The sequence below is a fragment of the Semicossyphus pulcher genome, unplaced genomic scaffold, assembly GCF_022749685.1.
Source record: "Semicossyphus pulcher isolate SPU_LCO1_2020_fin unplaced genomic scaffold, fSemPul1.0.p SCAF_1, whole genome shotgun sequence".
Lineage (NCBI taxonomy): Eukaryota > Metazoa > Chordata > Actinopteri > Labriformes > Labridae > Semicossyphus > Semicossyphus pulcher.
This window is the reverse complement of record NW_027211603.1, coordinates 8,936,902-8,950,124: the sequence shown is the minus strand read 5'-3', so window position 1 is coordinate 8,950,124 and position 13,223 is coordinate 8,936,902. Positions and strand designations below refer to the sequence as shown.

At 41.9% G+C, this 13,223-nt stretch overlaps 1 protein-coding gene across 1 annotated transcript in view; it reads left to right on the top strand.

Annotated features, from left to right (window-relative positions):
• The first annotated feature begins 415 nt into the window (after positions 1-415).
• Positions 416-13,223, top strand: part of smad3a (SMAD family member 3a) — a 32,429-nt gene continuing 19,621 nt past the window's right edge. Inside the window, exon 1 of the mRNA XM_069680700.1 lies at positions 416-822. Within this exon, the coding sequence (XP_069536801.1) occupies positions 620-822 (203 nt within the window). The 5' untranslated portion in view covers positions 416-619. The remainder of the gene's footprint in view (positions 823-13,223) is intronic.

Here is a 13,223-nt window from a genome sequence, read left to right as displayed (position 1 = left end):
TTGTGCAATATCAGTGCAGCACATTTGGCCAGCTGCTCAGGCTGGCCTTTCAGAGATCTGCTGTGCAGTCTGACGCTTGAATAGAAACTCTCAGCAGCAGCTCCTGCATTTGCATTTGATGCAGACTTCTAGCAGACTTCAGCCGGCGGTAGCAGCAGCGCGGAGGACTATGAACTCCACAAAACTTTGCTGATCCAAGGTTAGAGCATCTAACAATAAACACGAACACAGCACTTTTATATCGCTGTCTGGATCTTATAGGAGTTAAATAAGTAGTTTGGGTGTCACTTGGGTTAGGTTGCGTTTAACATAGCTTCGGTCTAGAGAAGTGCAGACGGAACTAGGTTTCCTGGCGGAATAGCACTAAATCCATAGCGCAACACACTACCGGTGCACAGTTCACCGCTGAGCTCGAGCTAGACAGAGCGAGTGCGCTAAAACTGGAGGGTTTAACTCCGGGGTGCATCTGTGTGGCGATTAATAATAAACACATTCTCGTCTTTAGCTGAACAACGCTTTCATCTCTACTGTTTGGGCCGTTTGAAGAGCAAGTTGTCCCCGTGTTTTTTGTCCAAACCGACGGACTTCTCGACACTGGAAGGACTTAACTGAACTCAAGATGTCAATTTTGCCTTTCACTCCCCCCATCGTCAAAAGACTTTTGGGCTGGAAGAAGGGAGAGCAGAACGGCCAGGAGGAGAAATGGAGTGAAAAGGCGGTGAAAAGTCTGGTGAAGAAGCTGAAGAAGACGGGACAGCTGGACGAACTGGAGAAAGCCATCACCACCCAGAATATCAACACAAAATGCATCACCATACCGAGGTAAGCAGAGTGCGAGCGCTGCTTTGACGGTGACCGTGAAGGCAGCATCTGAGGTGGATGATTTTTACCAACGTTTGATTAATTACAGCATTGACAGAAAACTCAAACGCATCATAGTCTTTGCTAACTGTGGCACCTTACACGTTTATTATGGCATCAACTACTTGACTGAGAAGTTGACATTTGTACTTCCTGCCTAGCGTCAATATTTCAAACTCCGCTTCCTTTAACGTGTATTATACAATAATACCACGGTGGCTAATGTAATGTCAAAGAGCTAACACTGGTCCAGAAGAGAAGCTAGCTAAACCACAGTCAAACACCTCGTTTGCTAGCTGCCATGCATTCATTTATGCACTTTTTTTCAAGTGAACCTAAACCTTTATGGCAGCTTCTTGTGATCAGAAGTGACAATTAGTTATTTCGTTGAAGCAGTGACATAATAGTGTGTGTATTGACTAGGCTGCAGCGCACATGCAATGCAAAAGCACAAATGGAGTCCAAGTTATATAACTTGGCCTTAATCTGGGACGCTTTCTAGCGCTGTGTTAGTGCGTAGGCGAGGCTGTGGAGCTGTGTCTCTCCGTTCAATGCCTCCATGCTGCCATTTGTCCATCAATACTATATCTAAAAACAAATAATAAACACTGGCATACCAGATTACATTCATGCTAGTTTTAGATATTTAGGTCTGTTATTAGCAACCCCCTTTCTTCCTGGATTAAAGGCTTTGATGAAAAAAGGGTCTCTGAGGGGATGTAAACAATCATCATGTCTGTCATAAGTCTCAGTTATCACAGTGCCTTGTAATATGACAAATGTAGAATTTAAAGCTACTATGAGTCTGGGGGCCCTTAGGCAAGCCTCTTTTAAAGGGACTCTTACCATTTCTTGTTGGTTAGTCATTTAAAGCTGCTTTGAGCAACTTTCGGTTTGTGTTGATTTTGGCGACCCCTGTGGACAAAGCTGTACCTCTTATCTTTTTGCTGATTTTGTGCTGTATAAGCTTAAGTGGTGGTTTTTAACAAATTCTCATCCTGCTTTCTTTAACAGTCATATGTATCACAAATGTAAACAAAAGCAGTGTGCAGTTAATCTCTTCGTCTGACACCTACCCCCCGCCAGCAGTTTCAGGCCTTAAAAATAACTATAAAGAAATAATCAATCTTGCTGCTGATGGTCTGGTTTGCTTTTGTAGGCCATATAGAGTCATCAGAACACATTTTAGACTGTTTCGTAACCAGCGGAAAACTCCTCACAGGAGCTTCAAAGTAGTTTAATTTAAATAGAGTGAGCTAATACCAGTCAGATCTTCCAACTGAATACTCGTATGTGTTTTTTTATACATATTTGGACAACCCAGAGCAAAATATATGACTTTAGATATAATAGGGCACCATCTATAACATAAAGGAATTTCTATCAGTTGTATCAGTCATGCTGTCTTATACATATACTGTGAAACTTTGTATAGGCCGTAGTGCAGAAAAATAAGATGTAGTTATTGAAAATGAAGCTGTTGGATCATTTGTCCTGCAGAGCACACTCTGGCTAAATTGATAACAGTACTGAGACTACATGTTGATGCCAGAGTGAACATTTTAATTGTTTCAGAGGAAGACGACATCATTGCAGTTTGCAACACATCTTCTCTAATGTTTCGGAGAGCAAAAGAATATTATATAATCCATCACTGCTCACTAAATCTTCTTCTTCCATGCCCTCAGATCTGTGTAAAGGACATGTAATGAGAAATTATCGGTTCTCTTGTCAGTATTAACTATGAAAAGCAGGGTATTTTAGGATAACACATTAGCAGAAAAAAACATATTATGCATCCCTAATTTTTAAACATTTCTTTGGGTTGTGTGAAAGTATAAAAGGCATATATAATTGTTGTCTGACTTCACTGAATCAGGATAAAAACTGGCTGATTGATTAGTTAACAATCATAAGATGCAGCCCAAAAGAAAGATATAGAGATGTAGAAAAAACATATAGACCTCTCATGAGAGTGCAAAATAACTTAACAGTCCAACAATCCAGTGCCTTAAAAAAGACAGTAAAATTGAATCAACACCTTTTATAACAGTTTAAAAAAGAATTGACCATAAAAACCATTATGGAAGTAGGACTTTTTGCTGGGCTTTCCCATTAGACTGCATTGCTTTCAGTCAGGGGTAACTGATGATCCATAACACATCTTGTAAGTAGCAAATAAAGGCTAAAACATTTGCTTCTGTTCAAAAATCTCACTTACATGTGTCGGCAATTTAGATTTAACAGCATCCTGTGTGTCAGATGAAAATTGAACCCCACGCAGGGCGCTCCCAAATTCTTGATTGCCACAAGTGTGCATATCACAGCTTGCACAGGCCCGGACCAGTGTTCGCAGTTAAGCCTACCCGGAAAGTTGAATAACGTTTGCCATGATACAGGTTTCATATTTCCCACCACTAATGCAGAGGGGAAGAGGCAGAGTGCATTAAGATGACCCCGGATCAGAGCTGGCTGTCAGTGTGGGCTAACAGTGTCCCTGGAGAGCTGCTGTTTCTATTAATTCCCCCAATGTTCTGGCTCTCTGACAGCAGCTGCCTGCGTGTTCAGGCTTGTCCATGGGGAGGTCCGCTCCTATCTCTCTGACACATGAACTCCCTCACGGGGCTCATCGCAGCTTGTCTCGATGACGCTCTGTTTTGATGCTGAGTGCTGAAGGAAGCAGGCCCTGTGCATTGATTGAAGTAATAGTTGCATTGACTTGTAATGTCACTATATTTTGCCAGATAAGTTAACACAATGGGGATGGAGTCAAGCCTGTGGCGGTATAGGAATTTACTCTGCTGTGATTTAGGGTCAAGCAACAGGGTGGTAAAACCATCTAGTTTTTTATTTTTATTTTTGCAAATTACTTGTCGCATGGAAAAAAGAAATAAAAACGTGAGCATAGCCTGCAGTTGCCTTGTAATCTGTGGTAGATAGAAAGACAGTCCCACAAAAATCACAAGCGGTGTCCATGAGCCCACAGAAATTGGTCTGCCAGAGATAGTGGGAAGCGGACTGCTGTTTTTGACCAGTCTCATGAGTTGCAAGTAAACGGTTACCTTGGCCAAACGAACAGAGAACATACGAATGATTATAGATGATGAAACCAAACAAAAATAAACAAATTGATGTTCAGATGAAGTCGAAACTGTGAGTGTGAATGCTGTTTGGAGCCCTTTTAGAGTGAAGTCTTATAACACATGTGCACCGTCCATTGCCATAAGTACTGCTAAAGAGAACAAAGCTGAGATCTTCAAACTTGCTACTTTTGAAATGTAGATTTTGTCTGAAGCGACTTGTTGTAAGTTTTGTCTCTTTAACCTACTTTTAAACTGTTCAGCTTCATGGGTGGTAAAAAAATGAGATGCTTAGGAGCTTCAGAAAAGCCAGATGTCAAATGTTAAAGGGCTGTGATCTCCCAGGAGGAGAAGCCATGTTATCACAACTGGATAAGTTTGGTGGAGGCACAGTTATCTTTGGGTTTAGGAGTTGTGTGCGTGGTTAAAGTGGGCGTCGTGTGTGTCTGTCCCCGTATGTTTACACTGAAGGTAAAGCCTGCGTCCCAATGATAAAGCATCAGTCACTTACATTTCCATGTGAAGTCAGAAACTAAGGGTTTTTACGGAAGTCAAGTTGCCTATCACTTGGACAGCGCCACTTCTTTACTAGCTTTTTAGGTCACTGTGGTTTTTGCTTTTTTGAGGAGCAGGAAGCAAAGTGCATGTCAAGGCTCCTGTCTAAATTCAGTTCAAGCCTTAGTCACTCTAAAAAGAATGATTGTGGCTTTGTGGTACTGACCTACTAACCCCCCTCTTTTCTCCCATCTCTTCCTATGAGCTGTAAACTTGGTTTAGTCACAAACATTTGTGTGTAAAGTGCGTCACGCTATGAAAGGGAACCAGTTTCCAATGGTTGAGGGGATGGATGTGAAGTGTGGTCGCCTGTGCTGTTTAAACGTAAAAGGATGACTAACGAATGACTTTTACTTGTGTTGTTTGAGGATTTCTCTGTGCATTTGTAAACAGAGGCTAAGTCTGTTTCAGTCATACTTGTGGGTGGGTAAATATCTGCTGCTGCCCAACAGCTAAATATTTTTTCATTAGGACTTTTTTATTTCTGGTGCAAGTTAGGAAGTAGCCACAAAGTCAGGGGAGAAGCGAGGGAGGTTGTTTGGATCGGCCAACAAGACTTTGACACAGGAGACTGTTATTTGTTTCCTGTTTCCAACCAACAGTCAATGTTAGTTTCTTTTAGCTGTGATTCCCTAACCTTAAGGAAGTTGTTTTAACCAAACCACAATGTTTCCCCAACAGAGTTATTTTAACACAAACCGTGACCTTACCCCAAAAGCCAGACTGAGTAAATTTGTGCCTTAACCTGCCCGCACCTCAACCATAGTGGTGTCAGACCAGGACATGGCTTTATCTTTGCAAGTATCTCTGATCTTAGACAGGACCAGAGACGGCTTTACTGGCAAACATTCTACTGCAAGATATCACCAATATTTATCTGACTCTCAGTGTTGTAATGTTAAACCCTCTAAACCTAACCCTCCAGTAATGATGGTGCAACTTTGGCGTATTGCAGGTTTCTCAATCAGTCACTTCCTCATCAAACAATACTAGGTCTTTGAACTCATCGCATACACAAGCCTCTCTTTAGTCTTAAATTTACTTTGACAACCAAACTTAAGTGTTTATCCAAAAGACACAGATCATATGTACTCTGTTAGCGGCTGCTACTTTCATTGAACTGGGCAGACCACCAAATCTTAATTGATATGTGGGGAAACACGGATACTGTGCATTTGTTTCATCTTTAAGTTTAGATTCTGGTGTAATAAGGAGTAGCATTTTTTAATTATAAACAAACACACCCCCTAAATAAATCAAATTATAATCTAAATAGTCAGTGGCCTCAGTACAAATTGTTTCTAAACAAATCATAAGCAGCCTTTTTTACAGAGAAGTATTCTATAAATGGAAATAACACACGCCTTGACAAAAAATAAACCCATCAATGGTAAATCTTGTATGTGAAACAGTGGTTTAAGACCGGCGTTATCTTTAAAGAAATGATCCCAGGTGTGTTGGGTGTATGAGTGTGTTGTGTCTTTTCACAGAGCCTGGGGGAGTGGATTCCTCATTCCTACCTACCTCAACTTTCCCTGAGTTTGGGCCAGTGCTGGGTAGTGCGCTGTCTTGTCTACACACATCCCTCCTGGCAGAAAGACTACAGTCTGATTCACACTACTGCATGTCAGGGCAGGAGAGAGCGAAGGAAGGAGTCCCAAGCAGAGGAATGAAAGATGGGATAAAAACAAGACAGACAGGGAAAAGAAAGATAGGAGGGGGAGGGGGGGGGGGGGGGGGGGGAAGCACAGCATTTTTACAAACATTTCCATTCATAAGTCTTGACTGGAGTCTACACCTGTGTTTCCGTACAAGTCACTGCTTGGCTGCGTTGTTGAGACGTTGCAGACAATTAGTTTTAAGTTGAGAGGATTTCTCTTGTTGATTCAGACAGCTCATAAAATATTGTTCCAAAACAGGTGCTCCATAATCATAAGGAGGTGTCTTTGTGAAGAGATAGAAATCAAGAAGAGGAGCAGAAACTTAACAGTTTACGTGAGCAATCTGAAAGTAGCCTTCTGGTTGTCCTCTAACAGACTGTGTCCTACACCTGACTTGATTAAAACGTGGTCTGGATTGGACCTGGACCCAAAGCAGAAAACTTGTGTTTTAGGGCTGGGTGTAAAACCTCAATTAATTATTGGCACATTTTTTTGCACAAAGAGATCAAAAGGTGGCATACATCAACTTTCATCAACATCTTGATCTTCACTTATTCTTTGATCACAGGGTTCCCGTGGGTCCTTAAAAAGTCTTTAAAGGTCATAAATTAAAATCAGGGAAATTAAGGTCGTAAATTGTCTTAAATTGACCGTAAATTTGCTGTAGGTATCACATTTGCAGATTGGTGCATTTAAGGCTAATTGTAAACTTGTCCCACATTGGTCTGAGAGGTCAAACAGTATCGATACAGTTGAACTAAGATGTCGAGACGCAGGTTTAAGCGAAAAAATGGTTGGAAGAAGAGAGGTTTTAGAGGTGGTTGGTGCGAGCAAGTGACGACGACGCAAGGTGCAATTTAAGCCAAAAGACTGGTCAGGGAACATGGAGGTAAAAATATATTTGTTGAGGTCTTTGAAAGGTCTTAAAAAGCATTGAATTTGATTTTCTACATGTTACATGAACCCTGGATCAAATCGTTTACAGTAACCTGGGTATCATTAAGACAAGCCCAACTAGGGTGGTAAATTAAGCCCAACACACAAGTGCAAGTTTTTTTATCAGCCTGGTTCCTGCTCCTGCTCTCCAGGGCTGAGAGAGAGACAGAGGAAGAATGAGAGAAAGTTTGCAAGAGATAAAGAGGGAAAACAGAGAGATGAAGTAGAGTTGGGGATTCCCAGTGTTGTGTCTGGTACTGGAGGGGATGGCATGTTATTATAGTGCCAGCATGTTTTATAATTGAGCATGACATGTAGTGATGGGCGGAACAATAATGAAAAAAAAAGAGTCCAAGCAAACAGGTGAGAAAAGTGAATGTGGAAGAGAAAGGTAAACCAGAAAGCCAAAAGGTTAGACGGAGGAAGACGAGACAGAATATTTGGCAAGATGCAGAGTGTTTATCTCGGCTTATCAGAGGGAGACGGTGGTTAGTTTGGTCTGCATGCAAGAAAATAAAAGCTAATCGCTGAGATAAAAGTGGTTTGTTTTCCAGCCAGACAGCAGCTCAGCATCAACAGAAAGTGTGTCTGCCTACCTTAAATACACACAGACGCACACACTGCAGCTTCTGTGTTGGGAAGACGGCATACTACACCTGCTTAAATGCCGCACCTTCCTACACATTAGGTCTGTACCCAACTGAGAATTTAAAAATTCTGAATTTGCTGTTCAATATAAAGCTTCCACTATTCATTCCTTATTTTGTATAGTCAGCGCCATACGAGACTCAAAAAACAGCCTCCACAAGTCTCATGTTTTACCTGTAAGATGCACCTTTCAGAGTTCTCCAGAAGCTTTGGCCGGACATCGAAACATTTCAGGCCGACTACTTTCTTCGTGTTTCATTAAGTCACATCACTGTTGCTTTTAAGGGTATTTTAACTGGATGAAGGGTTTTAGTCATTGGACGTCTGGATCTAGATGTTATAAGAGAAACAAGCTGAGCTAACTTTAGCAGCACCTCGGCTCACAGTCCCCAGAGAGACAAGTATTTTACACTGGTTGAGACCGGTTTTGTAAAATCTACAGCCTTTAATGTTTTTGCTCCTGCAAAGAAGTGCAAAGATTCGACCGACACAATGGAAGTCACCTCTGGTTTTTCTCAACTGATGACTTGAATCATAAACTTTTAGGGGGTGGCCCTAGCACACATCCTGTCATATAGTATGGTACAGATTTGTAGAGTATAGTTGCAGCACAGGTTTGTGAAGCCTGCCTTGTTTCTGAGTCGTGTACTGTGTGTGTCTTAGTGCTTGTTTGTTCCTTGATTAATGCCATCACGTCTCTGTAATCAGTTGTTAGTCATCATATCTGACATGCTGTTGTTTTCTCACTGTGCTCAAAGCTGGTAGAATGACACCACAGGTGAAATGCTGAGACAAGACATTTGCTTCTGCTTAAATGAGAGCGGACATGTTTGGTGGAAAGTAGATCCAACGAAGGACTGAAGGTGATCATTATACACCCACAGAGGTTTGCGTTTAACCAACACCTGCCCAGGTTAAATCCCGGTTTGGGCTTCATTATTAAAGTCAAGCCAAAGATGATGGTCAACGCTGTCAGGGCAAATCAGTTACTGTTGTAATGCACCAAACATATAGTTGAATATGAACACCAGTTAGCATCGGCAGCATAGTGTTGACACAGTCCTATACATGATATATATATGTAGATGTACTGGAAAGTCCCAAAAATGTACAGAAAGTTTGCTGATTCTCCCACCTTTATCATAATTCTTCTTTAGTGTGCTCATAAGTCTACCATCACCTTATAGACACACACACTGTCTCTCACTCACTTAGGTAGTTTTCATGTCAAGTATCACACCTGCGTCATCTGAGACAGCATTGTTCGACAGGGACGGGGAAGAAGACAGGTCACCCAGAGTTCATGTGTGCTGTCTGTCTGCGGGTAGTTTGCTTCTCTAATAATGGTAATAAGTTGCCCTCAGCAGTTCAGTTCAGGATTCCTGTCATTGTTTGATTAGCTCGACAGGACGAGGAAACTGCTGTGAGTCAAGGCGCAGACATACACTAGTGTGTGTGTGTGTTTGCTTGTAGAATACAGTACCTGTGTTATGGTGTTTACCTTGTTGTAACCAGAGAGGTTTGACCTTAACAATGAGTCACAGCTCAGTAACTTAACTTGGAAGCTACTGCTGGGTTACAATTAGATATAATGGTTTATTGTTTTAAGTGGAATCATACAGCATTATTATCAGAATATTGTGATATGATAATTTTATTACAGGTTTTTCTGATGTTTAAATGAATGAAAGCCATCATTTGAAAGGGTTGAAATCACTACTGTGCTGTGGCTCAGTGATGGAGTTGGTCGTCTCCCAATCTGAAGGTTGGGGTTCGATTTCTGACTGCTACAGTCACATGTCAAAGTGTCCTTGGGCAAGACCATTGACTGTATAGATGGACGACACGTCTCCATCTGCTCTCATTGTACGGAATGTTTGCCAAAATAGCCCCTGTGATAGGTTCTGCCATCTTGGGATGGTGACGTCAGAGTCTGCGCAGTAGAGATCGGCGGGTGACACCGCAGTAGCCACTTCCGCTAACCAAAACAGACACTTAACTTACCAAAAAACACCAAGGATCACACACGCAGGCATATTTAACAGCAGAACAGCTTCTTTGTGTTGGTCTGAGGTTAACGTTCACAGATATGTAAACTTCAATGACTGTAGTGATTGTTTTAGTTATGTTTCCTCTCATTGTTCCTCCTCTACTCTGCTAATTTGGAACAGATCGGCTGCAGGAGCAACAGAGCTGTCAATCATGATTTTTAACAGCATCAAATAACTTATTTAAAATAAACACTTGGATGTAAATCAGCATGATAAGAACTAATAATAATGACAGAAAACATGTTTGAGAAACATTTATTTGCCGTGTATTTTGATTTTATAGTTTGACTCATGTCCCACCTGTTAACATGGAGGAGGCGGGCTTTATGACCTATACTGCAGCCAGTCAGCAGGGGGCGCTCGAAATGTTTTGGCTTCGCTTTTAGGGAACTGTCATGTCGTCCATCTTTTTAAACAGTCTATGGGCAAGATACTGAACCCAAAATTGCTCCTGAAGGGATAATCATTGGTGTGTGAATGTCCATAGATCCTGATTGGAGATTGGCACATTGTTCAGTTTCCTTCTTGATTGTTTCAGCACATTCATAATAATTACCTTTTTTGCACGTTATTATTGTCACTAAAACACGGTGTCAGGTTTCAATGCTTTTTAATACAGTGTTGCATTAAGCACTTACATCTGAACCCCCCCAGAATATATGATAATGAAGTTAATCATTAACGTGCCAGTTTGACGAATAGCTTAAACTTACGACTATTGTCAACCTGGAAAATCTTAAGTCAGGGCAGAGGAATGGTTTATGTAAGCCTTGTTGTCTTTATACTTTGGAAGTGTACCTACAAATACATGTAAAAAAATGTGACTACGTTATTCAGGAAGCTCCTTTACAGGGAAATGGTGAAGCCAATATCAAATGGATTTTATGTCATCATACTGTGTGTGTGTGTGTGTGCGCGTGTGTGGTTAGTCAGCTCAGAGGAATGCTCTCTCTGCCTGCCGGGGCCTTGAGGAGGGCGTGGGCTGCTGTTTGGTTTTCTGCTTGTGTTAGTAGTGGAGGGGGTTAAAGAGACAGCTCTGTCCTGGCCGTCTCACTATCTGCGGGGGAGTGAGCGTGCACGTTTCTCAGGCACACACACACACACACAGTCATACACACGCAGACACGTTCACCAGACAACAAGCCTGCCTTTGTGCTCCTCTGGCCACCACCACAACTGCTGCTACTGGTGCTGGACTACAGCTGGTCTGTGTGGGAAAACAGCCTGACATGAAGGAGCAGAGGTTTAAAAGGAGAGGGGGAAGATTACTTCAAAGAAATACAGGAAGAGAGCGATAGATGGCTGAGGAGGAGGGCAAAAGTGAGTGGATGATGTTAAAGATGGACAGACGACATAAAGGTCCAGGTGTGAGTAAAAAAAGGAGATGAGAGCAAGACTTCAAAGTAGAAGAACCAGAAACATAAGTCTGCAGACAGTTTACCCTCAGGGGCGCCTAATATAGCAACTCAAGAGACAGGGTTTTGACCTCTGCAACCTCACCTGAGTTTGTAATGATCTTTGTTTAGCATTTCAGTGTTGTTGATGTCAGAATATTACTCCTTATACTCCTTATATGTGAAGTACTAGTGATCTTCAACATAGGCTCATTTTGCCTGGACTGACGGGAGCCCTGGGGTGCTCTGGTTTTCTCCCAGCATCCAGAAACATGCAGGTCAGTTGTTGGCGTGGTTGCCTAAGTCACGACATGTCAACTCCTTTATATCAGCAGCAGGTTAAAAAAAAATATCAAAGGATACCCAGTCGTTATCCTGGTTTTACTCCTCCTCAGCCTAAGTGCATGTTGGGATTTGCTAAACACAGATGAATAGATAAATTGATATGTTTTGAAGATGGAGCTATGTATTTATGCATGGCAAATATCCTCTACTGTCTTGAGTAGCAATTGAGGGAAACTTTTATGCTTGTCCACAGAACATAAGTTGGTGAAGGTTGGAAAATCTGAGGCAGCATATCGTTTTAGTCTTTGTTGGTCTGCCAACAGTGTACAGTGTGTACTTTCTTTGTTTTCAGTTCTCTGGTTTTTATTGTATCATTTTTTGTACATCAAATACTGTATGACAGTAATCATTTTGCACAGCCTATTTTGTTTTCCTCTTGCCACATCTGACATTACATAGCTTTATTTTTTGGCCTGTATAACACAGACCTTTAACCATCAGCTCAGAAAAAGAATCAATCAACAATCAACCACTGACCTGAGCTGTGAAACAGTCCATGACGTAATTTTGTAGGCCAACCAGCAAGTTAAAACAACGTCACGTGGATTTTGATGATTTAGGATTTTCAAAGCGTAAATGCAGTCAGCTGAAGTGAAAAACAATACACAACCGACCTATGACCTCAGAATCACCACACTTATGTCCAAATGTCTTTAGACTCATTTAGTTCCTTGTCAGAAACTGCCTTTTTTTGAGACACGTATCCTAAAAGCTTAACAGGCATTTTTATCAGGTATCTAACCAAAACCCTAGTGATTCTCGGTTTTAGGACTCCCATATTTCTGTGGTCAAAGTGACTGAGCAAAAGAGGTTAAAACTAGGCTGCAAAAGTGACAGGAATGATCTATTATTAATCGCCACATCAGAAGTTAAAGTGATTAATGAAGCTGAGTTGATTGTAGCCACTCGAACACCTGCCTACGTTCTGCCCTGCTGTGGGAAAGAAAAGCCCAACTAGTCTGTGGAAAAAAGTTATTGATGACTTGCATCTGGAATATTTTCTACCATTCATCATTTTGATTCAGAAAGAGACACGCAGGCTGCTCAGCTCATTGACTGTTAGCTGTAAAACTAATAGCTCGCGGTCCTCCATCGTCCCCCACTTCTTTGAGTGCAGACTATGTTATTTGTCGTCTAGCCTCGCCGGTCGCCTGTCTGCTGGTTTCTCATTTCACATCAGGCCCTCCTCCACTGGTCCCAGTACACTCCAGTCCTATGATATCACCTGTGGGCCACAGTCAGACTGGCTTTTCTCTCACACTCTATTCTTGGTTCTCTTTCTTCACCCCCCCACCCCCCCCCCACCCCCCTTCTTTTGTAAGAAAAGGAGAAATCTGATGGCTTTTCCAGAGAGAGTGGGAGGTGTGTGTGTGTGAGTGGAATATGTTCTGCTGTGTGAGCTGCTCCGCTGCTGGAGTCTCCTCCAAGCAGAGATTGGTGCTGCTGCTGGCCCACAATGATGAAATTTGTAACTGTAAAAGTCTAAATATGAAATGATGAGTTCAACCCATGTGAAAATAAAGATTAAAGCCCCTTTCACACATGTACTGCAGTCCTGAAAATTTCCCGACATTGTCCCGGTGGGCTGCATGTGTGAACGCAAACAGCCGAATTTGTCACCCTGATTTTATGCTGACCTTTTCCTTCCAGCGTCCTGGTAATATGTCCACAAGAAGTCGAAGGTGAGCTGAT